At 44.0% G+C, this 27,500-nt stretch overlaps 3 protein-coding genes across 3 annotated transcripts in view; 2 read left to right on the forward strand and 1 right to left on the reverse strand.

Annotated features, from left to right (window-relative positions):
* The window catches only part of slc25a24l (solute carrier family 25 member 24, like), a gene marked incomplete at both ends in the record, with an annotated part of 12,818 nt that extends 3,635 nt beyond the window's left edge, over positions 1–9,183 (reverse strand). Inside the window, 7 exon segments of the mRNA XM_084139144.1 lie at positions 1–102; positions 1,811–1,948; positions 4,355–4,516; positions 5,589–5,700; positions 6,658–6,745; positions 8,779–8,905; positions 9,061–9,183. The exon segment at positions 1–102 is cut by the window's left edge and continues 9 nt beyond it. Of these exon segments, the coding sequence (XP_083995270.1) occupies positions 1–102; positions 1,811–1,948; positions 4,355–4,516; positions 5,589–5,700; positions 6,658–6,745; positions 8,779–8,905; positions 9,061–9,183 (852 nt within the window).
* A 1,359-nt stretch (positions 9,184–10,542) lies between these two features.
* On the forward strand, positions 10,543–20,727 carry dnajb4 (DnaJ heat shock protein family (Hsp40) member B4). Its single transcript, XM_084139190.1, has 3 exons — positions 10,543–11,025; positions 14,315–14,916; positions 19,075–20,727. The coding sequence occupies exons 1-3, from the start codon at positions 10,815–10,817 to the stop codon at positions 19,306–19,308; spliced, it is 1,047 nt and encodes a 348-aa protein (XP_083995316.1). The 5' UTR covers positions 10,543–10,814; the 3' UTR covers positions 19,309–20,727.
* Positions 20,728–21,923: 1,196 nt separating this feature from the next.
* Positions 21,924–27,500, forward strand: part of LOC311099249 (PDZ domain-containing protein GIPC1-like) — a 37,530-nt gene continuing 31,953 nt past the window's right edge. Inside the window, exon 1 of the mRNA XM_084139941.1 lies at positions 21,924–22,500. Within this exon, the coding sequence (XP_083996067.1) occupies positions 22,225–22,500 (276 nt within the window). The 5' untranslated portion in view covers positions 21,924–22,224. The remainder of the gene's footprint in view (positions 22,501–27,500) is intronic.

Raw genomic sequence — 27,500 nt, forward strand, 5'->3', positions numbered from 1 at the left:
GTAGAAGACGGCGTGAGCCACCGCCCCAGACACGCAGCCCAGCCCAAACCTCTGCCGGACTGACACGCTCTCCTGCTGCCAGCCCAGGGTGTACACCTTCATCTGGAGAGAGAGAGAGAGACACAGAGACAGAGACAGAGACAGAGACAGAGACAGAGACAGAGAGAGAGAGAGAGACACAGAGAGAGAGAGAGAGAGAGAGAGAGAGAGAGAGAGAGAGAGAGAGAGAGAGAGAGAGACAGAGAGAGAGAGAGACAGAGAGAGAGAGAGAGCGAGAGAGAGAGAGAGAGAGAGAGAGAGAGAGAGAGAGACAGAGAGAGAGAGAGACAGAGAGAGAGAGAGAGCGAGAGAGAGAGAGAGAGAGAGAGAGAGAGAGAGAGGAGAGATACCCACTAATGATCAAAATCCAGAAAAGAGCCGTTAAATTCTACAACCACCTAAAAAGGAAGTGATTCCCAAACCTTCCATAACAAAGCCATCACCTACAGAGAGATGAACCTGGAGAAGAGTCCCCTAAGTAAGCTGGTGCTGGGGCTCTGTTCACAAACAGACCCCACAGAGCCCCAGGACAGCAACACAATTAGACCCAACCAAATCATGAGAAAACTAAAAGATAATTACTTGACACATTGGAAAGAATTAACAAAAAAACAGAGCAAACTAGAATGCTATTTGGCCCTAAACAGAGAGTACACAGTGGCAGAATACCTGACCACTGTGACTGACCCAAACTGAAGGAAAGCTTTGACTATGTAAAGACTCAGTGAGCATAGCCTTGCTATTGAGAAAGGCCGCCGTAGGCAGACCTGGCTCTCAAGAGAAGACAGGCTATGTGCACACTGCCCACAAAATGAGGTAGAAACTGAGTGGCACTTTTTAACCTCCTGCCAAATGTATGATCATATTAGAGACACATATTTCCCTCAGATTACACAGACCCACAAAGAATTCCACAACAAATCCAATTTTGATAAACTCCCATATCTATTGGGTGAAATACCACAGTGTGCCATCACAGCAGCAAGATTTGTGACCTGTTGCCACAAGAAAAGGGCAACCAGTGAAGAACAAACAAATTGTAAATACAACCCATATTTATGTTTATTTACTTTTTCCTTTTGTACTTTAACTATTTGCACATCGTTATAACACTGTGCAAAGACATCATATGAAATGTGTCTATTCCTTTGAAACTTGTGAGTGTAATGTTTACTGTTAATATTTGATACATTATTTCACTTTTGTTTATTATCTATTTCACTTGCGTTGGCAATGGGGGGGGGGGGGGGGGGGGGGGGGGGGTAGTGTGTGTGTGTGTGTGTGTGTGTGTGTGTGTGTGTGTGTGTGTGTGTGTGTGTGTGTGTGAGATAGGGTAAAGTCTCCATATCCGAACGTATTGGTTGTACATTTTCCAGTGGGCTATGTGTTATTCCAGTGTAGTAGGTTTGGCTATGTGTTATTCCAGTGTAGTAGGTTTGGCTATGTGTTATTCCAGTGTAGTAGGTTTGGCTATGTGTTATTCCAGTGTAGTAGGTTTGGCTATGTGTTATTCCAGTGTAGTAGGTTTGGCTATGTGTTATTCCAGTGTAGTAGGTTTGGCTATGTGTTATTCCAGTGTAGTAGGTTTGGCTATGTGTTATTCCAGTGTAGTAGGTTTGGCTATGTGTTATTCCAGTGTAGTAGGTTTGGCTATGTGTTATTCCAGTGTAGTAGGTTTGGCTATGTGTTATTCCAGTGTAGTAGGTTTGGCTATGTGTTATTCCAGTGTAGTAGGTTTGGCTATGTGTTATTCCAGTGTAGTAGGTTTTACCTGAGCGTAGATGAGGCACTGTAGAGTCGACTGGGGGGTTCCCTTCAGCACGTTCACAGCATTTCCCTGCCACATAGACCTCACACCACCTGCCTTTAGCTCTCTGAATCCCTGAGAGAATGCCTTGGATCCATACACCTAAATACACACACACACACACACACACACACACACACACAATATCTTATTTTATTATGAACCTCTGTCTCCAGTTCATGGATTCATGGTTCATACAGGGAACTGCCAAAACAAAGGAAACACCCACATAAAGTGTCTTAACAGGGCGGGGACACCATGAGCTTCAATTAGCAACGGTCAAAATAAATAAATATGAAAACAATTCTAAGAAATGGAACAGTTGGACAATGGATGAAGATACTCCAAACTTCTAGAATTTTATAATCCATCGGATATTGACTTAATTATAGCACATAAAATATTTTACTGGCACGGACAAATAATGAAGTTCAGGGATTTTGGTGGGAATTCAGGTATTCAATTTATAGTTTAAAATATTTTTATATACTAATATATACATTTTCTTACTGTATCAGCCATTTTTTAAATATGTTGTGTAAAAATTAAGAAAATGATATGTGCCCAATTTGCATAAATACATTTGAATACATTTGAATATAGCAATACATTAACATAAAGGGTTGGAACAGGGCTGTAACCACCAAACACTTGCTCTGTCTACCCTACCTGCCCTGTCTAGACTGCCTCATTAATTACTGTTGTGGTCACGTTCTCTTGCATAATTCAACAGGTGTGTCAATAGCAGGATACCCTCCGATAGAAAATCAACACGCTTGGATCTAGATTACGCCTATCTAAACATACAGAACCAGTCAAAAGTTTGGACACATCATTCAAGGGTTTTTCTTTATTTTTTACTATTTTCTACATTGTAGAATAATAGTGAAGACATCAAAACTATGGAATAACACACATGGACTACATGATTCCATATGTGTTATTTCATAGTTTTGATGTCTTCACTATTATTCTACAATGTAGAAAATAGTAAAAAAAAATAGTTTAAAAAATAAAGAAAAACCCTTGAATGCGTGTGTCCAAACGTTTGACTGGTTCTATACTTTTAACTGTTCTAATTACGTTGGTAACCAGTTTATAATAGCAATAAGGCACCTCAGGGGTTTGTGGTATATGGCCAATATACCACGGCTAAGGGCTATGTCCAAAGAACAGTCCTTAGTCATGGTATATTGGCCATATACCACACCTCCTCAGGCTTTATTGCTTAATCATAGCAGTCAAAACAAGTTAAATCAACATCCATTGCTGGAAAATAATCTGGAAAGTTTAATAAGGGCGATTTATCTTTTCTCTTGCGACATATAAACTCGCAAATAATTATTATTTTGATGGAAAACCGAATTTAGCTTCATAGCCTACGTCGTTAAAAATGCAGTGGATATTCCTTCTTAATTCGCTCAATAACGTTATGGAAAAAGGGTTTATTGGATAAATGTGGCAACTCTCTTGCGGCGGAAAAAAAATTGGGCTACTTTTCAGGCCTTTCAGGTCTCAGGTTTTTTTTGGGATAGCAATTTTAGCTAGACCTGGCAACCCTGCCATCAAATCCAATTGAGAGCAAACATCATTGACAGAAAAACTTGAATTGTTGCATCTCGTTGTGTTGTTGTCCTCCGGTGGCTATCTAGCTAGCTAGCTAAAATTGTCCCTTTCCTAAATTAGCCATGGATGGAGATAGGGATTTGGACTTGTGGTTTTACTTAATTCTCCGTACTGGCCAATGATTATACTGGCGATTCTGATCCAACCATTAATTCATACATTGTTGTGCCCCTGGCCTGAGAGGATGGAAGTTCAATATGTAGAAGGCTAATATAACTAGCTAACGTTGCCCATGAAACGAAGTTAGGCTAGCGAGCAAGAATTTTAGCCAGGTAGCTTAGGACAACAAAAAATAACAGTGTGTACTGTATGACAAGAGTGATAGACCGTTTCATCAACATGAAAGAGAGGAGGATGGCATTGGCGTTGGAGTCAACATGTTTTTTCTACTTGCGCGGAAAATGCTGTCAGGCGCCGCTCCAGAAACTACCATAAGTTGGGTTGAGATCTGGTGACTGAGACGGCCATTGCATATGGTTTACATCGTTTCCATGCTCATCAAACCGTTCAGTGACCACTCCTGCCCTGTGGATGGGGGCGTTGTCATCCTACGGGGGCATAGTCATGGTAGCCAAAATAATGACCTGCTCAGCCTTTTTATACATGACCCTAAGCATGATGGGATGTTAATTGCTTAATTAACTCAGGAACCACACCTGTGTGGAAGCACCTGCTTTCAATATACTCTGTATCCTTCATTTACTCAAGTGTTTCCATTATTTTGGCAGCTACCTGTAGGTCTCTACTGTTCATTGCTGTAGGGTTCGAGTTAGGGTTAATTTCTGAACCATGTGAATATGAGACTACAAAGTTTGGCAATGCAAAGTGTTACTGGGTGTTATCAAGCTGTATCAAAGAAGTGTTTAGGTTATTATAGTGTTCCTGTAGCTGTGTCTTGAGGCGGTCGATGGGAGCAGTCAGTGTTCTGGACACGGCGTCGGCCAGCCCTGCAGCCAGGACGAAACTCCTCCACAGCCCCGAGCCTGCTGACACGTCCTGGGGCAGCTCCATGGGCATGGTCCGGCTCTCACCCACGTCAAACACCTGGAGAGGCCGGCAGGCAGACTACATCAAACACCTGGAGAAGCCGACAGGCAGACTACATCAAACACCTGGAGAAGCGGACAGGCAGACTACATCAAACACCTGGAGAAGCTGACAGGCAGACTACATCAAACACCTGGAGAAGCGGACAGGCAGACTACATCAAACACCTGGAGAAGCGGACAGGCAGACTACATCAAACACCTGGAGAAGCGGACAGGCTGACTACATCAAACACCTGGAGAAGCGGACAGGCTGACTACATCAAACACCTGGAGAAGCTGACAGGCTGACTACATCAAACACAGACCCGACAGACAGACTCCTTCAACAGGGGCTTCAGACCCAGCATACTATGTATGATCCGCTACACTGGGGTGGAGTGTGCCAACACACACACACACACACACACACACACACACACACACACACACACACACACACACACACACACACACATACACACACACACACACACAGCAGACTACATCACACAAGGACTACAGCAGGGTTTGAATTTTCATTGTAGGACATAAAAGACTGTAGAAACAGCAGGAAATCAGCTCCAAGTGATTTACATTTATGAAATCTGTTCCCAAGTATTCCCACGCATAATAGAGAGACACGTGATCGTATACAAATGTAAGCAAGGTTTAAAACGATTATGTTTTAGTCAAATATTATATCTGTTTGTGCTTCTTGCGGTCAATTTGCCGTCTACAAATTATTTGTAATTATGTTCCTGCGGCTGAATCAAGTTGATGATCCCTGGACTACAGTGTGACTAACTGGGTTTGAACCTGGGTCGTCTGCGCACCGCAATACTGCGTAAGGCATTAGCTCAGGGAGCTAACACAATTCCTCTGGTCTCGAGCACTTCAAGCGCCATCTAATGATGATCTTCATGCTATGGGGCTCTAGGAAGCTAGGCTTTCCATCCAAACAAGGACTGCAAGTGTGACAGGATGGTCTCCTGTTCACTACAAGACTGTGTTAGGCCTCTGAGCTAAAAGGCTAGGCATTAGCCTTATGAAGGCTCAGGGAAACGAGACCCATGTCTTCAGCGTCTCACCAGAGTGTGTTTCCATGAAGTGACCAGTTCTCCCAGGTTCTCTGCAGGGTTGAGGATGACGTGCTGTAGGAACTCGCCCCAGTCCACGGTCATAGAGCTGTCCTCATCCATCCTGTCAACGACAACAGAGACATCAACAACATCAACAATGACGATAATGGGTCTGTGTGATGCTATTCAATCAATTAATAAACACATTGACAAAGTAACGGATCCTCTAAGCGGCCATATTCTACAGGTCTGTCCTGTGTTGTAGATTTGGAGTGTATGTGTGAATAGGGTTAAAGTAGACGTTAAGTCTGTCAATACATGCAATTAATTTGTTATTACATAATTATCAATATTATCACCACGTTGTTGCAATGTAATAACCAACAGAGCGACCAGTGAGGTGGATAGGTAGGGGGCAAAAGGTAATGTAATAACCAACAGAGCGACCAGTGAGGTGGATAGGTAGGGGGCAAAAGGTAATGTAATAACCAACAGGGACCAGTGAGGTGGATAGGTAGGGGGTAAAAGGTAATGTAATAACCAACAGAGCGACCAGTGAGGTGGATAGATAGGGGGCAAAAGGTAATGTAATAACCAACAGAGCGACCAGTGAGGTGGATAGATAGGGGGCAAAAGGTAATGTAATAACCAACAGAGCGACCAGTGAGGTGGATAGATAGGGGGTAAAAGGTAATGTAATAACCAACAGAGCGACCAGTGAGGTGGATAGATAGGGGGCAAAAGGTAATGTAATAACCAACAGAGCGACCAGTGAGGTGGATAGGTAGGGGGTAAAAGGTAATGTAATAACCAACAGAGCGACCAGTGAGGTGGATAGGTAGGGGGTAAAAGGTAATGTAATAACCAACAGAGCGACCAGTGAGGTGGATAGGTAGGGGGCAAAAGGTAATGTAATAACCAACAGAGCGACCAGTGAGGTGGATAGGTAGGGGGCAAAAGGTAATGTAATAACCAACAGAGCGACCAGTGAGGTGGATAGGTAGGGGGTAAAAGGTAATGTAATAACCAACAGAGCGACCAGTGAGGTGGATAGGTAGGGGGCAAAAGGCACTCTTACATTTGTATTATTCTTTTTGCATTCGGCTTTGATATGTTCACTCCCAACTCCTTAAACAGATCTATGATTTCCTCCTGGCCAATGACCCCTAGTCAGAGAAGACAACATGACCCCCTAGTCAGAGAAGACAACATGACCCCCTAGTCAGAGAAGACAACATGACCCCCATAGTCAGAGAAGACGACATGACCCCCTAGTCAGAGAAGACAACATGACCCCCTAGTCAGAGAAGACAACATGGGTAGAAACACAGCATGGATCATGTCAAATATGAATATTTTATCAAGTGTCTCAGTGTAGAAGTGCTGATCTATGATCGGTTTGACCTTTTAGATCATACACTCTTAGAGGAAGTGGTTCTATTAAGCAATAAGGCCCGAGGGGGTGTGGTATATGGCCAATATACCACGGCTAAGGGCTGTTCTTACGCACGACGCAACAGAGAGTGCCTGGACACAGCCCTTAGCCGTGGTATATTGGCAATATATGCAAAAAAAAACTTAGGTGCCTTATTGTTATTATAAACTGTTTACCAACGTAATTAGAGCAGTAAAAATAAATGTTTTGTCATACCCGTGGTATACGGTCTGATATACCACAGCTGTCAGCCAATCAGCATTCAGGGCTCGAACCACCCAGTTTATAATATAGAATGAACCCTATTTCTAAGAGTGTAAGGAATCCGATTATTATGGACAGTCAGGGAGGACCTGATCCTGGATCAGCCCTCCTACTCTGAGATGTTTAGGAGTTTCTAATATCGTCTATAGACAGAGAAAGAGTTAGTTAAGAGTAGCCAGAATGCCAGTCTGTTTGTGCTGTCATGGCAACTCCTTATCAATTATTAACATGCCAACCCCTTGTCAATTATTAACATGCCAACCCCGTGTCGATTATTAACACGCCAACTCCTTATCAATTATTAACATGCCAACCCCGTGTCAATTATTAACATGCCAACCCTTGTCAATTATTAACATGCCAACCCCTTGTCAATTATTAACATGCCAACCCCGTGTCAATTATTAACATGCCAACCCCTTGTCAATTATTAACATGCCAACTCCTTGTCAATTATTAACATGCCAACTCCTTGTCAATTATTAACATGCCAACCCCTTGTCAATTATTAACATGCCAACCCCTTGTCAATTATTAACATGCCAACTCCTTGTCAATTATTAACATGCCAACCCCTTGTCAATTATTAACATGCCAACCCCTTGTCAATTATTAACATGCCAACCCCTTGTCAATTATTAACATGCCAACCCCGTGTCAATTATTAACATGCCAACCCCTTGTCAATTATTAACATGCCAACCCCTTGTCAATTATTAACATGCCAACCCCTTGTCAATTATTAACATGCCAACCCCTTGTCAGTTATTAACACGCCAACCCCTTGTCAATTATTAACATGCCAACCCCTTGTCAATTATTAACATGCCAACCCCTTGTCAATTATTAACATGCCAACCCTGTGTCGATTATTAACATGCCAACCCCGTGTCAATTATTAACATGCCAACCCCTTGTCAATTATTAACATGCCAACCCCTTGTCAATTATTAACATGCCAACCCCGTGTCAATTATTAACATGCCAACTCCTTGTCAATTATTAACATGCCAACTCCTTGTCAATTATTAACACGCCAACTCCTTGTCAATTATTAACATGTCAACTCCTTGTCAATTATTAACATGCCAACTCCTTGTCAATTATTAACATGCCAACTCCGTGTCAATTATTAACATGCCAACTCCTTGTCAATTATTAACATGCCAACCCCTTGTCAATTATTAACATGCCAACTCCTTGTCAATTATTAACACGCCAACTCCTTGTCAATTATTAACATGCCAAACCTGAAAATTCAGTAAGGAGAGACCCAGGTGAGGTTGAGAGACAGACAGACAGACAGACAGACAGACAGACAGGCAGGCAGGCAGGCAGGCAGGCAGGCAGGCCTAAGGGCTACTGTGCAAAACAAAGACAAAAGCGTGCTCAGAATGTCCTCTATGACCTTGGAATACCCCTGTCCCGGGGTGGGCCCTAAGATTAGCCTACCTGCTTTTTATGCTACCGAAGATTGGACCACCCCACCACTCGACTTACCGCATTCATTCTTGTCAAGGGCATTAAAGTGAATTCTCCACTTCTTCTCTCTGTCCCTCATATAGCTTAGGAACTCGTCATAATCTAAACGTCCATCCTTGTTTCGGTCATAGTTATTAACGATAATCTGGAAAAGTTAAAAAAGGCACTATATCATTTTGGCTGCACAATATCAATAGACATTAGACGTACATGTTGACTCTCCAGTTATGCGGCTGGTAAATTACAATAGGCCTCACATTTAATTTATATTAATTATAAAATATTGCAATAAATAAATACCTGAGCCTTCTGATCTGCAGCCAGAATTCCAGTTTTTTTCATCTCATTGTGAAGTTCTTCCACTGATATAGACCCGTCGTTATTCTTGTCTAGTTTCACAAACAAACCACGAAACTGATCCATGATTCTTCAATGATACATATTTTTTATGACAATAAATATTGAAATGCATATATATATATATATATATATATATATAGCATCAATTCTCTTCTGTCTTAGTACTACTGCAACTACAGGCTATTAAGGTGCAAAGGCAATGAGCTTTCTTTTCTTTCTTTGCATGTGAACGCTGAGTCATTAGCACCGGCAGCCCGAGTGAGCATGTCTTCACCGGCAGCCCGAGTGAGCATGTCTTCAACGTGGTAGATGCTCCTCTATGGCACTAGAGAGGATGATGACGCGGTACCCTACTGTAAAGATACGAGCCTGCACTTCCACCACTGTCCACCAGAAGTAGTAGCGCTGTGCACAGACAAACTGACCGGCCACTGGTCCAGTCGGTGTATTTCCCTCATCTATTTCAGATGAGGGAGTGCGGGCCACCAGGGCCCAAATTAAAATAGACTATGACAACTTGACCCATGACAAAAAAAACGTCCCAATCTAACTCCCTGGTCTATAATTGGGCTCCCGAGTGGCGCAGCGGTCTAAGGCACTGCATCTCTGTGCTTGAGGCGTCACTACAGAATTTGTTCTTAACCGACTTGCCTAGTTAAATAAAGGTAAAATAAATTAAAAATGATAATAATTCTCTGTTGGGTGATGTATAGGACTAGCTGTTAAAATGGTTCACCCTTTATGTTATCCAAGGTCAGAGGTCCAGTATTGTTTCAGAACACTGACATGCTGAAATGGTCCAGAGATGGGGAGTTGGTCGGGGAGGGGACAGCACAGAGGTCAGTGTCTGGGGGTCATACAGAAGGAATATGGGTCATAGTTCATTCAGGCCTAGTTCTATCGACCTTGTACCGGAAGACAGCAGCACCCTATTCCCTATGTAGTGCACTACTTTTGTGTCGTTTGGGACAAGACTCATAGTGGGCCCTATGGGTCAGAGTTAATTTTGGCCTAGTTCTATTTACCTCGTACAGGAGAACAGTCAGTGGGTCTTTCTGTGTAGGTTATGTAACAAGAAGGGATCACTCTGAGATAGGTATGGGCCATAGGTTAGTGTCTTCCTGAAGTGTTGGCTACCGACATTAAAAAAACGGAATCCTCAACAGATTAATCCGCCCCCCCCCCCTCCCCCACAAAAAAAAACGAAGAAAAAAACGGGATCTTTGCACCTCAACAGATTAATCCCCAAAAAAGAGCCGAATATGGGAAATGACGTGCCTCAACAGCATTATAGTTCTAGAAAGTGCCCCTGGATTCCAGCGAGCAGAGAGAGCATGCCAGTGGGGTCGATCTCAGGGGAGGGGAGCCAAGGGCCACGGCTGTTTAAAGTGGGTCTATATCGGGATGTGGATAAATATCACGGGGTCCACAGCGCTGAGTAACCACTCTCTAAACGTAGCTGCTCACTGTTCAACTGCCTGCCCGTGTGTCCGTGTCTGGCTGACACTGATATTATTGTTGAAAGTCGCGGAGAGAGCAGCGGTTACATTTTCCACTTGCCGCCATATCAGAGGGGTCTCTCTCTCTCTCTCTCCTGGATATATTTCCATAGCGGATTGACTGACTGACAGGCAGCGTCCGTCGAACAGCAGCCGGTTCTCTTCTCTCCAGCGCGAGGCCGCTTCCGGGAAACTATGGGGAAAGATTATTATAAAATCCTGGGGATAGTGAAAGGAGCGGCCGACGAGGACATCAAAAAGGCGTACAGAAAACAGGCTCTGAAATGGCACCCGGACAAAAACAAGGCGGCCAACGCCGAGGAGAAATTTAAGGAGATCGCCGAGGCATATGAAGTCCTCAGTGATCCGAAGAAAAGGGAGATATATGATCAGTATGGAGAAGAAGGTAGGCTAATATGACACTCTCCACCTTTCATCATAGTCTTCTTATTTTGATTGGCCGGTTTTCATGTAATTTCACCCACCGCATCATGGAGCGCGCACATCAGAAGGTGTTGTTGCTGTGCGTATAATATAATGGTCCATTATCCAATACAGACCGACATTTTAACCACACTGGTTAGAGAAGACAACAGCATTTCACTCTCATTTTATTTATTAATAACATTTACTATTATAATAAACCAATAAGCTGTTATTTTCCTGTTGTCATGGTGCCATATCAGTCTGTCCATAAGCAGACACGGCTCTTGGTTGTTCAGAAATATATAACAGGAATTCTTTGCAAAGATAATGTGAGACTGTATTATTATTACTGCCAATCCAATGACCTGGAGACATCCAGCTATACTGCCAATCCACTGACCTGGAGACATCCAGCTATACTGCCAATCCACTGACCTGGAGACATCCAGCTATACTGCCAATCCACTGACCTGGAGACATCCAGCTATACTGCCAATCCACTGACCTAGAGACATCCAGCTATACTGCCAATCCACTGACCTGGAGACATCCAGCTATACTGCCAATCCACTGACCTAGAGACATCCAGCTATACTGCCAATCCACTGACCTGGAGACATCCAGCTATACTGCCAATCCACTGACCTGGAGACATCCAGCTATACTGCCAATCCACTGACCTGGAGACATCCAGCTATACTGCCAATCCACTGACCTGGAGACATCCAGCTATACTGCCAATCCACTGACCTGGAGACATCCAGCTATACTGCCAATCCACTGACCTGGAGACATCCAGCTATACTGCCAATCCACTGACCTGGAGACATCCAGCTATACTGCCAATCCACTGACCTGGAGACATCCAGCTATACTGCCAATCCACTGACCTGGAGACATCCAGCTATACTGCCAATCCACTGACCTGGAGACATCCAGCTATACTGCCAATCCACTGACCTGGAGACATCCAGCTATACTGCCAATCCACTGACCTGGAGACATCCAGCTATACTGCCAATCCACTGACCTGGAGACATCCAGCTATACTGCCAATCCACTGACCTGGAGACATCCAGCTATACTGCCAATCCACTGACCTGGAGACATCCAGCTATACTGCCAATCCACTGACCTGGAGACATCCAGCTATAATGCCATGTGCTTAGAAATGTATTATTCTCTGTATTGTACAGTATAGACCTGGATCAAATATTCCGGCACATTTGACTAAGACTATCCCATTGGACTGTTCCATTGGTCCAATCGACTAGGACTATTCCATTGGTCCCACTGACTAGGACTATTCCATTGGTCCCATCGACTAGGACTATCCCATTGGTCCCACTGACTAGGACTATCCCATTGGTCCCACTGACTAGGACTATTCCATTGGTCCCACTGACTAGGACTATTCCATTGGTCCCATCGACTAGGACTATCCCATTGGTCCCACTGACTAGGACTATTCCATTGGTCCCATCGACTAGGACTATTCCATTGGTCCCACTGACTAGGACTATCCCATTGGTCCCATTGACTAGGACTATCCCATTGGTCCCACTGACTAGGACTATTCCATTGGTCCCACCGACTAGGACTATTCCATTGGTCCCACTGACTAGGACTATTCCATTGGTCCCATTGACTAGGACTATCCCATTGGTCCCATTGACTAGGACTATTCCATTGGTCCCACCGACTAGGACTATTCCATTGGTCCCATTGACTAGGACTATCCCATTGGTCCCATTGACTAGGACTATTCCATTGGTCCCACTGACTAGGACTATTCCATTGGTCCCACTGACTAGGACTATCCCATTGGTCCAATTGACTAGGACTATCCCATTGGTCCCACTGACTAGGACTATTCCATTGGTCCCATTGACTAGGACTATCCCATTGGTCCCACTGACTAGGACTATTCCATTGGTCCCACTGACTAGGACTATTCCATTGGTCCCATTGACTAGGACTATCCCATTGGTCCCACTGACTAGGACTATCCCATTGGTCCCACTGACTAGGACTATCCCATTGGTCCCACTGACTAGGACTATCCCATTGGTCCCACTGACTAGGACTATCCCATAGGTCCCACTGACTAGGACTATCCCATTGGTCCCACTGACTAAGGTTATCCCATTGGTCCCATTGACTAGGACTATCCCATTGGTCCCATTGACTAGGACTATCCCATTGGTCCCACTGACTAGGGCTATCCCATTGGTAGAGTAATTGATGTAGCCTACATGTATGTATTTGACCAATGTCTAGTAGCCTATAGTACAGCAAGTTATCAGCATTATCTGAATGGTTCCTGACTCAAAGGAGCCTATCAATACATATCAGCATTACCTATCAATACATAGATATCATTATCTATTGTTATCAGCATTACCTATCAATACATAGTTCTCATAACCTATCTATCAATACATATCAGCATTACCTATCAATACATAGGTTATGAGAACTATCTATCAATACATATCAGCATTATCTATCAATACATAGATATCATTATCTATTGTTATCAGCATTACCTATCAATACATAGGTTATGAGAACTATCTATCAATACATATCAGCATTACCTATCAATACATAGATATCATTATCTATTGTTATCAGTATTATCTATCAATGCATAGGTTATAATAATTATCGATACAAAGGTTATCATCATTATCAATACAAAAGCTAAATCATTATCAATACTATGGTTATCATCATTATCAATACATAGGTTATCAAATGATCTATCAATACATATTAGCATTATCTATTGTTATCGGCACTGTCTATCAATGCATAGGTTATCATCGTTATCTATCAATACATATCAGCATTATATATTGATACACAAGTTACCAGCATTATCTATCAATACATATCAGCATTATCTAACAATACATAAGTTATCTGCATTATCTATCGGTACATATCATCATTATATATCAATACATAGGTTTTTCAGCATTATCTATCAATGCATAAGTTATCAGCATCAACTAACAATGCATAAGTTATCAGCATTATCTATCAATGCATAAGTTATCAGCATTATCTATCAATACATAAGTTATTAGCATTATCTATCAATACATATCAGCATTATCTAACAATACATTAGTTGTCGGCATTATCTATCAATGCATGATGTCATTGTTTCCCGGCTGCTGTCACTCAGGTCTCACTACATAATATGTTAAATGTGATGCATTATCTGAATGATTGATGACTCCCGTGTCATTTCCTGTCAGGTCTCAAAGGAGGCGGTGGCCCCGGTGGCGGTCCAGATGGCCAGGGCAGCAACTTCACCTCCTACACGTTCCACGGAGACCCCCACGCCACCTTCGCCACCTTCTTCGGCGGCGCCAACCCTTTCGAGATGTTCTTCGGACGCAAGGCCAACGGGCGCGGTCCGGGCGGAGACGACGAGGACATGGAGGTGGACGGCAACGACCCGTTCGGCTCCTTCACCTCGTTTAATCTCAACGGGTTCCCTCGGGACCGCCACGTGGGGCTGGGCGGGCAGCAGAGGAGGAAGCAGGACCCGGCCATCCATCACGAGCTGCGGGTAACACTGGAGGAAGTGTTTCATGGTTGCACCAAGAGGATGAAGATCAGCAGGAAGAGGATGAACCCAGACGGACGGACCATGAGGACGGAGGATAAGATACTCACCATAGAGATTAAGAGAGGATGGAAGGAAGGAACCAAGATCACGTTCCCCAGAGAAGGGGACGAATCGCCCAACACCATCCCTGCTGATATCGTGTTCCTCATCAAGGACAAGCCCCATGCGCACTTTAAAAGGGAGGGGTCGGATATCGTGTACCCGGTGAAAGTTAGTCTACGACAGGTGAGATGGGTTTTAGCTTGGCAGACCTTGGCAGCCCACCTTATCAAAGTAATAGTAAGGGGAAACACTGCCAATAGAAAGTGGTTCAGTGTGGAATAACAGAATGATTTGGCTGGTTTAGATGCTGTAGACCTGGACATACAGATACAGGTCATGTTCAGTTAGCAGATCGTAGCAAAACATTTTGCAACAGAAAATTAAGATCTGTGATCTTGTTGGTCAAGTTCAAGTCATCCTTCCCAGTTTCACTCCATTTCTCCACATTTTCTCCTGGCCATTGGTCTGCAGAAGGCAGAGATAACATGTGTCTCCCCAGGGTTAAGACTAATGTATTCAGCAACTAAAAAACATTATGATATAAGGAGACTACAATTGCATTGGGAAAGTATTCAGACCCCTTCCCTTTTTCCACATTTTGTTACGTTACAGCCTTATTCTAAAATGGATGAAATTAATTGTTTTCCTCATAAATCTACACACAATACCTGTGATGAGATGAATTTGAAGGAGTCAGGCGCAGGAGGGTAAATCACAGAATAACAGGATTGATTCTGAACCACAGAGTTACGCAGTAATGCGTAACAACACTCCAGGGCGCAAAACAGGCGCTCTGGAAAATACAAGGCACACTGGGAAATATCCCTGCGATACAAAATACACGGAGCTCCACCGAGCTTCTCTCTCCTCCACATTAAACAATCACCCACAAGGACAAGGGGTGCAGAGGGAACACTTATACACGTACTAATGAGGGGATATGAACCAGGTGTGTGTAATAAACAAGACAAAACAAATGGAATGATGAGATGAGGAGCGGCAGTGGCTAGAAGGCCGGTGACGACGAACGCCGAAGCCTGAACAAGGAGAGGAGGCAGCCTCGGAGGAAGTCGTGACAATACCCCATAATGACAAAGTGAAAACAGGTTTTTAGAAACGTTTGCAAATGTATAAAAAAATAGAAAAAAATATACCTTATTTACATTATTATTCAGACCCTTTGCTATGAGACACGAAATTGAGCTCAGGTGCATCCCGTTTCCATTGATCATCCTTGAGATGTTTCTACAACTTCATTGGAGTCCACCTGTGGTAGATTCAATTGATTGGACATGATTTGGAAAGACACACACCTGTCTATATAAGGTCCCACAGTTGACAGTGCATGTCAGAGCAAAAACCAAGCCATGAGGTTGAAGGAATTGTCCTTAGAGCTCCGAGACAGGATTGTGTCGAGGCACAGATCTGGGGAAGGGTACCAAAACATTTCTGCAGCATTGAAGGTCCCCAAGAACATAGTGGCCTCCATCATTCTTAAATGGAAGAAGTTTGGAACCACCAAGACTCTTCCTAGAGCTGGCCGCCTGGCCAAACTGAGCAATCGGGGGAGAAGGGCCATGGTCAGGGAGATGACCAAGAACCCGATGGTCACTCTGACAGAGCTCCAGAGTTCCTGTGTAGAGATGGGAGAACCTTCCAGAAGGACAACCATCTCTGCAGCTTCTCAGTAAAAGGCACATGACAGCCTGCTTGGAGTTTGCCAAAAGGCAACTAAAGGACTCTCAGACCATAAGAAACAAGATCTCTGGTCTGATGAAATCAAGATTGAACTCTTTAGCCTGAATGCCAAGCTTCATGTCTGGAGGAAACCTGGCACCATCCCTACGGTGAAGCATGGTGTTGGCAGCATCATGCTGTGGGGATGTTTTTCAGCGGCAGGGACTGGGAGACTAGTCAGGATCGAGGGAAAGATGAACGGAGCAAAGTACAGAGAGATCCTTGATGAAAACCTGCTCCAGAGCGCTCAGGACCTCAGACTGGGGCGAAGGTTCACCTTCCAACAGGACAACGACCCTAAACACACAGCCAAGACAACGCAGGAGTGGCTTCAGGACAAGTCTCTCAATGTCCTTGAGTGGCCCAGCCAGAGCCCAGACTTGAACCCAATCTAACATCTCTGGAAAGACCTGAAAATAGCTGTGCAGCGACGCTCCCCATCCAACCTGACAGAGCTTGAGAGGATCTGCAGAGAAGAATGGGAGAAACTCCCCAAATACAGGTGTGCCAAGCTTGTAGGGTCATACCGAAGAAGACTCGAGGCTGTAATCGCTGCCAAAGTTGCTTCAACAAAGTACTGAGTAAATAGTCTGAATACTTATGTAAATGTAATATTTCAGTTTTCTTTTTTGCTAAAATTTCTAAACACCTGTTTTTGCTTTGTCATTATGAGGTTTTGTGTGTAGATTGATGAGGGGGAAAAAACAATTTAATCAATTTTAGAATAAGGCTGTAACGTAACAAAATGTGGAAAAAGTCAAGGGGTCTGAGTACTTTCCGAATGCACTGTATTATGTTCTGTAATTTCCACTGTGACGGAGAGGAGAGGCAACACTACTTCAGGAGAAGGGAGACAGTAGCTCACTGTGTTAGAACTACTAATATGGTCTGCTCTCTTCTCCTCGCTCCTCTCTCTCTCGCTCTCTCTTCTCCTCGCTCCTCTCTCGCTCTCTCCTCTCTCGCTCTGTCTCTCTGTCTCTCTCGCTCTCTCCTCTCTCGCTTCTCCTCTCTCTCTCTCTCTTCTCCTCTCTCGCTTCTCCTCTCTCTCTTCTCCTCGCTCCGCTCTCTCTCTCTTCTCCTCGCTCCGCTCTCTCTCTCTTCTCCTCGCTCCTCTCTCTCTGTCTCGCTCTCTCTTCTCCTCTCTCGCTCTCTTCTCCTCGCTCCTCTCTCGCTCTCTCTCTCTCTCTCTCGCTTCTCCACTCTCCCTCTCTTCTCCTCTCTCCCTCTCTCTCGCTCTCTCTCTTCTCCTCTCTCTCTCTCTTCTCCTCTCTCGCTCTCTCCTTCGGTCCTCTCTCTCTCTCTCTTCTCCTCTCTCTCTTCTCCATCTCTCTTCTCCTCTCTCTCTCTCTTCTCCTCTCTCGCTCTCTCCTTCGGTCCTCTCTCTCTCTCTCTTCTCCTCTCTCCTCTCTCTCTTCTCCTCTCTCCTTCGGTCCCCTCTCTCTCTCTCTATCTCTCTCTCTCTCTCCTCCTCTTCTCTCTTATCGTGACTTCAGCTCAGTCGTGTTTTGATTATTTCTAAGAGAAAACAACAAAGTGCCTGTAATGCTGTAGGATGTCATGGGTGCATCCCAAACAACTCCCCATTCCCTATTTAGGGCCCGTTGGGCTCTGGTCGAAATTAGTGCACTATGTAAGGAATAGGGTGCCATCTGGGACGTACTTTTGGGAATGTGGTTGTTATTCATGCAATTAAAATAGCTTCACGTTAAATCACAGCCTTGCTTATCAGTAATGGGGCATAGTTTCTGCTTAAAGGAAAAGTCCTATTTTAGCAAAGCACCAAACCAGAAGAACACATGTTCAATCTGTCAAGGAAATCTAACCACAAATCTGGAGGCGATTCCAGACTAATAATAGCTATAATAGCTAGTTACAGTATCTTGTGGTTTGTGTGTATACAGTGTGGAGAACAAGTATTTGATACACTGCCGATTTTGCAGGTTTTCCTACTTACAAAGCATGTAGAGGTCTGTAATTTTTATCATAGGTACACTTCAACTGTGAGAGACGGAAACAAAGAGACAAAAATCCAGAAAATCACATTGTATGATTTCTAAGTAATTAATTTGCATTTTATAGGAGAATAGGAAAACCTGCAAAATTGGCAGTGTATCAAATACTTGTTCTCCCCACTGTATAAATACATACATACATATATACTTTTCCTTAAAAAAAAAAAACACTTTCCTTTATTACTTTCTAACCCCACCACCCCTCCCCTAACTGTATGTGCACGTGTGTCTGAGTCTCTGTCTGTGTGTTGTCCACTCTGCCAACATGTCAGTGTGTCTGAGTCTCTGTCTGTGTGTTGTCCACTCTGCCAACATGTCAGTGTGTCTGAGTCTCTGTCTGTGTGTTGTCCACTCTGCCAACATGTCAGTGTGTCTGAGTCTCTGTCTGTGTGTTGTCCACTCTGCCAACATGTCAGTGTGTCTGAGTCTCTGTCTGTGTGTTGTCCACTCTGCCAACATGTCAGTGTGTCTGAGTCTCTGTCTGTGTGTTGTCCACTCTGCCAACATGTCATTGTGTCTGAGTCTCTGTCTGTGTGTTGTCCACTCTGCCAACATGTCATTGACTATGTACTCTCTCCTTTACCTCTTCCAGTCGTTGTGTGGTTGCTCTGTGACGGTGTCTACGATAGACGGGAAGACGTGCAACATGAAGATCACTGACGTGATAAAGCCAGGCATGAGACAGACTGTAGCTGGACAGGGCCTTCCCTTACCTAAGAACCCCGAGCAGAGAGGGGACCTGGTGGTGGAGTTTGACGTGAACTTTCCTGAGAGTCTCCCCGCCAACGCCAAGGATGTCCTGAAGAGGCATTTACCTGCATCCTAGAAGAACAGAGACACAGAGACACACAGAGATGGAGACACACAGAAAGACAGACACACAGAGATGGAGACACACAGAGACACACCGAGAGACAGAGACACACAGAGATGGAGACACACAGAGATGGAGACACACAGAGAGACAGAGAGACACAGAGATGGAGACACACAGAGAGACAGAGAGACACAGAGATGGAGACACACACACAGAGAGACAGAGACACACAGACAGACAGAGACAGAGACACACAGAGAGACAGAGACACACAGAGAGAGAGACACACAGAGAGACAGAGACACACAGAGAGAGAGACACACAGAGAGAGAGACACACAGAGAGACAGAGACACACAGAGATGGAGACACACACACAGAGAGACAGAGACACACAGACAGACAGAGACAGAGACACACAGAGAGACAGAGACACAGAGAGAGAGAGAGACAGACAGAGAGACAGAGACACACACAGAGAGAGACAGAGACACACAGAGAGAGAGAGACAGAGACACACAGAGAGAGACAGAGACACACAGAGAGACAGAGACACACGGAGAGAGACAGACAGAGAGAGAGACAGAGACACACACAGAGAGAGAGACAGACAGAGAGAGAGACAGACACCTGTACGACAGAAAGAAAGGGGTGACATCAGCATGCCAGCATGCCAGCTCTCCACTCTCCTCACACATAAGAACAATGATGACTGTTCACAGATAGAGCCCCTTTCTAAAGAATGTGCAATTTATACTTTTTATCTATTTGTTTTTTTGTCTAAATACCATGCATGCTGCAAAGTTGATATACGTGCAAGTAAATGTGTTGATATTTGACAGTAAACATTTGATTATTTGGGTCCTTCCCACATTCACCTCATGTTCCTTTCTCTTATGTTTAATTTGATATGGTGCGGCAGGTAGCTTAGTGGTGAAGAGCGTTGTGCCAGTAACCGAAAGGTTGCTGGTTCTAATCCCCGAGCTGACTAGGTGAAAAATCTGTCGATGTGCCCTTGAGCAAGGCACTTAACCCGAATTGCTCCTTTAGCGTCTGCTGAATGACTGAAATGTAAATGTAATATGGCGCGTGTCCCAAATGGTACCCTATTGCCTTCATAGTGCACTACTTTAGACCAGGGGAATAGAGGCCCAAAGGGGCTCTGGTCAAAAGTAGTGCACTATATAGGGAATAGGGTGCCATTTGGGAAAGCCATCGTGTGTGCCACGGAATGTAACATTGATTATATACTGGATAATGTAACACAACACAAGGAGATCTGAGGACCGAGGGGTTTGTTTAGGCCACGTTCATGAAGCAAATTACTTGATTTATACTGGCCTCATTGTTCTGGAGAAGATTCACATAAAATGTCCTGAGCCATTAAGACAGCTATAAAGTTGAAACAAAGTACTGTACATATTTTCATAATAAACATTTGTAACTCTTAAGGGCATACGTACTAGACATCTAAACAAATAAAACATTTGGATATCTCGTTTACACCGTGGGAAAGAGACCCAATCATTTCAACACACAACTCTGATGATATGTATCTTGAGGTTCTGTAACTACACTGAAGTAGAATAGAATGTCAATACAGCCCAGTACAGATAGGTAATATAGCCAGTGTGTGTGTGTGTGTGTGTGTGTGTGTGTGTGTCCACAGCTGCAGTAACCAACGACTGGCTGGCTGTTAATAACACATAAACAGTGTAACTAACACAGACATGACCTTTCAACGTTGGCCCAGGGGACACCACATCACTCAGCAACAACCACATTTATAGGAGCTGAGTGTGGTGGGCTTTTAACTGACGTGCATCTGAAATTGCACCCTATTCCCTATATAGTACACCCTATTCCCTATATAGTGCACCCTATTCCCTATATAGTGCACCCTATTCCCTATATAGTGCACCCTATTCCCTATATAGTGCACCCTATTCCCTATATAGTACACCCTATTCCCTATATAGTACACCCTATTCCCTATATAGTACACCCTATTCCCTATATAGTTGGGTAGGTATGGACAGTTGGGTAGGTATGGACAGTTGAATGGATCCTATATTTGTTTGGTTTTTACTGGGCTCATCGTTTCTGTTTTGAGGTGGATAAATGCCAGCATGGAGCAAATTAGGTAAAATGTAGGGCCTAAACTTGAATTAGGCAATTAGTCGACTTGGCTCATAGAGGAATGAACAAAAACGTATGTATTTACATGATAGTTACATAGACAGGCAGGTACAGTATAATATGTAGGTTTCAGAGTAATTAATTTACATGCATCATTTTAAGGATTTGCTAATAAACTCACAATGGAGATAAAACAATAGATCATTCTAGGGTGAGGGAAGGTAAAATCAATAAATTCAACAATTAAAGTGTACGCAGCAGTGATAACAGTTGTAAGCACTGAGTAACAATAAATGTGTGTTGTTTTGAGTAAAGAAGACTTATGCGGTCACCCGAGGCAACAGGACGGACAGGTGTATGGCCTCTCCTGTATGGAGCATGTCTACAGGGTACCCACCGCCAGGACTCCTGCCCCCACCTAGCCTCCTTTCCCCGCACAGCATATTGAAACGGAGTCGCTATTGTTCACCGCGGACCAGCCAGCAGCCTGTGTATTTGATATAGTGGGCTAGACAGTGGAACGAGGAAGACACGTTCTCCACCAACCTGTTGAATATGACCTACTGTTTAATTAGCAAGTCAGGGTTTAGGTTGACGAGTCACTCACTGTCGGAGAACAAAGTCGAACCTGGGAAAAGGAGAGTCTGTGGAGAGAGGCGAGCTTAGTCGAGGTAAAGACGGAAGGAAGGAGGACTTGTGGAAGCGGTTGCCACTCCGGTGTTCTAGCCGGACAGACAGACCAACGGATTTATCAACCGACCAACGGATTTATTGACGACACCACACAATGCCTTTAGGACTGAGGAGAAAGAAGAACAAGTCGAGAGAGAGCAGCTCGAACCTGGTGGAGAATGAGGAGGTCGGTGGACAGGCAGGTGGCAGCTCCGTCAAGTCGACTGTGAACGGAGCGGGGCTCCCACCGCCACCTGCCAACTTGCGGCCCAAACTAGTGTTCCACACTCAGCTAGCTCACGGCAGCCCCACGGGAAGGATCGAGGGATTTACTAATGTCAAAGAACTCTACGGGAAAATAGCCGAGACGTTCAATTTAAGTCAGCCAGAGGTAGGTTTTTACAGCTTTTGTAGTTCTAGACCAGCGGTCACAAACCATGTGTGTCAAGGTCCCTTTCTGAGTCAAAATGCAAGCCGAGATCTACCGCTCAAATAAAAAAATATAAAAAACATGACTTAAAAACATAAGAAGCCTGTGCAACATTCACCAATTAAAAACTGTTCTGTAGCAAATAGGTTTGTGCAGCAGGCTATAGGCCCAATACATGATCACTGCATATTGGCTATGCTTGAATTTTCCAGCCAATATTTTTATTCTCAGAACATTCTGAAATTATATTTTGTTTAAATGTAGGTATATGATCACATTGCAGTCTTCCAGCTGGTGGTGAAACTCAAGTCGCACTGCATTATTTCTGACTCATGCACCAATTCATGTTGTTACTCCTATGACCAGAGAAAGTGAAATATTCCTCGATATTAAAAAAAGACACAATCCGCTAATAATAACAACGCAAGTTTATCCGAACACTGGCCAGCGGTATGAAACATGCACTTGACTTGCTCTCTGGTAGGCCGAGTTCTACCTTCAGACACATGAAATTGTTCAAAATGGGAACACTTTGCCAAAATAGGAACCCAAGGCTTTATCGTTTTGTTTTTTTTGGGAGAAATGTTTGGTGATCGACTAGAATGCCTTGGAGACCGATCGACTGGTTGGTGATCATCGTTCTAGACAGATAAAAACGGGTTTTTCTGAATGCCAGGGCAGTGGTGTAGCCAGTTTCGCGGTCGCGCAAGGTCCGAGCAAGGCTATATTTAATACATCATTTTACTGCAGTGGGATAAAACAGGGTCACACATAGTGTTTCTTCATCCTCTTAAACAAATCTACTTTGAAACAAAAGTATACACCTCACACACATGGTTATGGGCTTACAAAAAAGAAGACACCTGTACCATGTCAGATATATAGTTGAAAAGTTGAAATCTATTACATTTTGAGTTTGCATCCCAATATTACACTTTATATACATCATAGAAGACTGAAATATAACATTTACATTTTAGTCATTTAGCAGACGCTCTTATCCAGAGCGACTTACAGTTAGTGTATACATATTTTTTGTTTTTGTTTTATACTGGCCCCCCGTGGGAATCGAACCCACAACCCTGGCATTGCAAATGCCATGCTCTATCAACTGAGCTACATCCCTGCCGGCCATTCCCTCCCCTACCCTGGACCAATTGTGCGCCGGCCATGAGTCTCTCATTTTTTCAACCACTCCACACATTTCTTGTTAACAAACTATAGTTTTGACAAGTCGGTTAGGACATCTACTTTGTGCATGACACAAGTAATTTTTCCAACAATTGTTTACAGACAGATTATTTCACTTATAATTCACTGTACCACAATTCCAGTGGGTCAGAAGTTTACATACACTAAGTTGACTGTGCCTTTAAACAGCTTGGAAAATTCCAGAAAATTATGTAATTAGCCTTCTGATAGGCTAATTGACATCATTTGAGTCAATTGGAGGTGTACCTGTGGATATATTTCAAGGCCTACCTTCAAACTCAGTGCCTCTTTGCTTGACATCATGGGAAAATCAAAAGAAATCAGCCAAGACCTCAGAAAAAAAATTGTAGACCTCCACAAGTCTGGTTCATCCTTGGGAGCAATTTCCAAACGCCTGAAGGTACCACGTTCATCTGTACAAACAATAGTATGCAAGTATAAACACCATGGGACCACGCAGCCGTCATACCGCTCAGGAAGGAGATGCGTTCTGTCTCCTAGAGATGAACGTACTTTGGTGCGAAAAGTGCAAATCAATCCAGCAAAGGACCTTGTGAAGATGCTGGAGGAAACAGGTTCAAAAGTATCTATATCCACAGTAAAACGAGTCCTATATCGACATAGCTTGAAAGGCCGCTCAGCAAGGAAGAAGCCACTGCTCCAAAACCGCCATAAAAAAGCCAGACTACGGTTTGCAACTGCACATGGGGACAAAGATCGTAATTTTTGGAGAAATGTCCTCTGGTCTGATGAAACAAAAATAGGTTGGCCATAATGACCATCGTTATGTTTGGAGGAAAAAGGGGATAACTTGCAAGCCGAAGAACACCATCCCAACCGTGAAGCACAGGGGTGGCAGCATCATGCTGTGGGGGTGCTTTGCTGCAGGAGGCACTGGTGCACTTCACAAAATAAATGGCATCATGAGGAAGGAAAATTATGTGGATACAGTGAGGGAAAAAAGTATTTGATCCCCTGCTGATTTTGTACGTTTGCCCACTGACAAAGACATGATCAGTCTATAATTTTAATGGTAGGTTTATTTGAACAGTGAGAGACAGAATAACAACAACAAAATCCAGAAAAACGCATGTCAAAATGTTATAAATTGATTTGCATTTTAATAAGGGAAAAAAATATTTGACCCCTCTGCAAAACATGACTTAGTACTTGGTGGCAAAACCCTTGATGGCAATCACAGAAGTCAGACGTTTCTTGAAGTTGGCCACCAGGTTTGCACACATCTCAGGAGGGATTTTGTCCCACTCCTCTTTGCAGATCTTCTCCAAGTCATTAAGGTTTTGAGGCTGACGTTTGGCAACTCGAACCTTCAGCTCCCTCCACAGATTTTCTATGGGATTAAGGTCTGGAGGGAGACTGGCTAGGCCACTCCAGGACCTTAATGTGCTTCTTCTTGAGCCACTCCTTTGTTGCCTTGGCCGTGTGTTTTGGGTCATTGTCATGCTGGAATACCCATCCACGACCCATTTTCAATGCCCTGGCTGAGGGAAGGAGGTTCTCACCCAAGATTTGACGGTACATGGCCCTTGTCCATCGTCCCTTTGATGCAGTGAAGTTGTCCTGTTCCCTTAGCAGAAAAACACCCCCAAAGCATAATGTTTCCACCTCCATGTTTGACGGTGGGGATGGTGTTCTTGGGGTCATAGGCAGCATTCCTCCTCCTCCAAACACGGCGAGTTGAGTTGATGCCAAAGAGCTCGATTTTGGTCTCATCTGACCACAACACTTTCACCCTGTTCTCCTCTGAATCATTCAGGTGTTCATTGGCAAACTTCAGACGGCCCTGTATATGTGCTTTCTTGAGCAGGGGGACCTTGCGGGCGCTGCAGGATTTCAGTCCTTCACGGCGTAGTGTGTTACCAATTGTTTTCTTGGTGACTATGGTCCCAGCTGCCTTGAGATCATTGACAAGATCCTCCCGTGTAGTTCTGGGCTGATTCCTCACCGTTCTCATGATCATTGCAACTCCACGAGGTGAGATCTTGCATGGAGCCCCAGGCCGAGGGAGATTGACAGTTCTTTTGCGTTTCTTTCATTTGCGAATAATCGCACCAACTGTTGTCACCTTTTCACCAAGCTTTTTGGCGATGGTCTTGTAGCCCATTCCAGCCTTGTGTAGGTCTACAATCTTGTCCCTGACATCATTGGAGAGCTCTTTGGTTTTGGCCATGGTGGAGAGTTTGGAATCTGATTGATTGATTGCTTCTGTGGACAGGTGTCTTTTATACAGGTAACTGTCATGAATCCCGCTTCCTGAGCCTGTTTCTGCCTGTGTTGCCTGTTTCCTGAGGTTCCTGAACGCACCCTGTCTGGTTGCCAGGCGACGAAGCTTGGCGGGAGATCTCTCTATTACCCGCACCTGCATCTCATCAGCTATCTGCACACCTGGTCCTGATCATCACCTCTCCACTTCATAACCTCTGACCTGACATCCACTCCCTGCCGGATCGCTAGCCATGAACAGTATGTTGTGTCAGTGTATCAGCCTCAAGTTTACTAGAGTTAGTTTTGTTGTTCTGTACTTTTTGCTTGCCGTGTACTCACCTCCGTTTACTCTGTCTACAGTCATTCTCCCGGAACATTCACCCCACCCCTTGCCTGGTCGTCGGTGGCTTCTGTGACATCATCGGATCTGCCTATTCACTCCCACCAACTCACCTCCGCTGCCCGCTCCGTCTCCTGGATTATCCTGCTTCCACATTTGAATCTGTAAATAAATACTCACCTTCGTTCTACTCACCTTGTCCTGGTCTGCTTCTGGGTTCTGCTTTAGAGAATCGTGACAGTAACAAGCTGAGATTAGGAGCACTCCCTTTAAGAGCGTGCTCCTAATCTCAGCTCGTTACCTGTATAAAAGACACCTGGGAGCCAGAAATCTTTCTGATTGAGAGGGGGTCAAATACTTATTTCCCTCATTAAAATGCAAATCAATTTATAACATTTTTGACATGCGTTTTTCTGGATTTTTTTGTTGTTATTCTGTCTCTCACTGTTCAAATAAACCTACCATTAAAATTATAGACTGATCATTTCTTTGTCAGTGGGCAAACGTACAAAATCAGCAGGGGATCTAATACTTTTTTCCCTCACTGTATATTTAGTCTCTCTGTCTCTACGCCATCTATCTGATGCTGTCTGGTCCAAACGAGTGTGACATTGTTGCGGGCCGTAGCATTGAAGGCAAGGGATTCTGATCCAACCATTAATTCATACATTGTTGTGCCCCTGACCTTGAGAGGATGGAAGTTCAATATGTAGCTAGATGTAGAAGTTATGTTAATGTTAACTAGCTAACGTTGCCCATGAATGGAAGTTAGGCTAGTAAGCAAACATTTTAGCCAGTTAGCCTAGGACAATAAAAAATAAACGCGTGTACTGTATGACAGAGTGATAGACCGTTTCATCAACATGAAAGAGAGGAGGATGGCATTGGCGTTGGAGCCAACATGTTTTTGTACTTGCAAACACGCGCACGCACACACAGAAATCAGAGCCATGGACAGCCACATCATATTTAGCTTACGGCGATTGGACTAAACAGTTTTTGGTATCTTTTAGTTGTCACTGTATTAGACTAAGCAGAGGTGATTTGATGATGAGGAAATGTTGAAGTTGAAATGGTGCTGGAATAGTGGAGGCAGCTCCTGTTTTCTTTGCGACTTGCGGTAACGCTCCGTGGTTCTAAATCAATAGTTGTTCAGTGGTGTGAAAATGTTGGAAACATTCAC

Source organism: Coregonus lavaretus, assembly GCF_964263955.1.
Source record: "Coregonus lavaretus genome assembly, chromosome: 23".
Taxonomy (NCBI): domain Eukaryota; kingdom Metazoa; phylum Chordata; class Actinopteri; order Salmoniformes; family Salmonidae; genus Coregonus; species Coregonus lavaretus.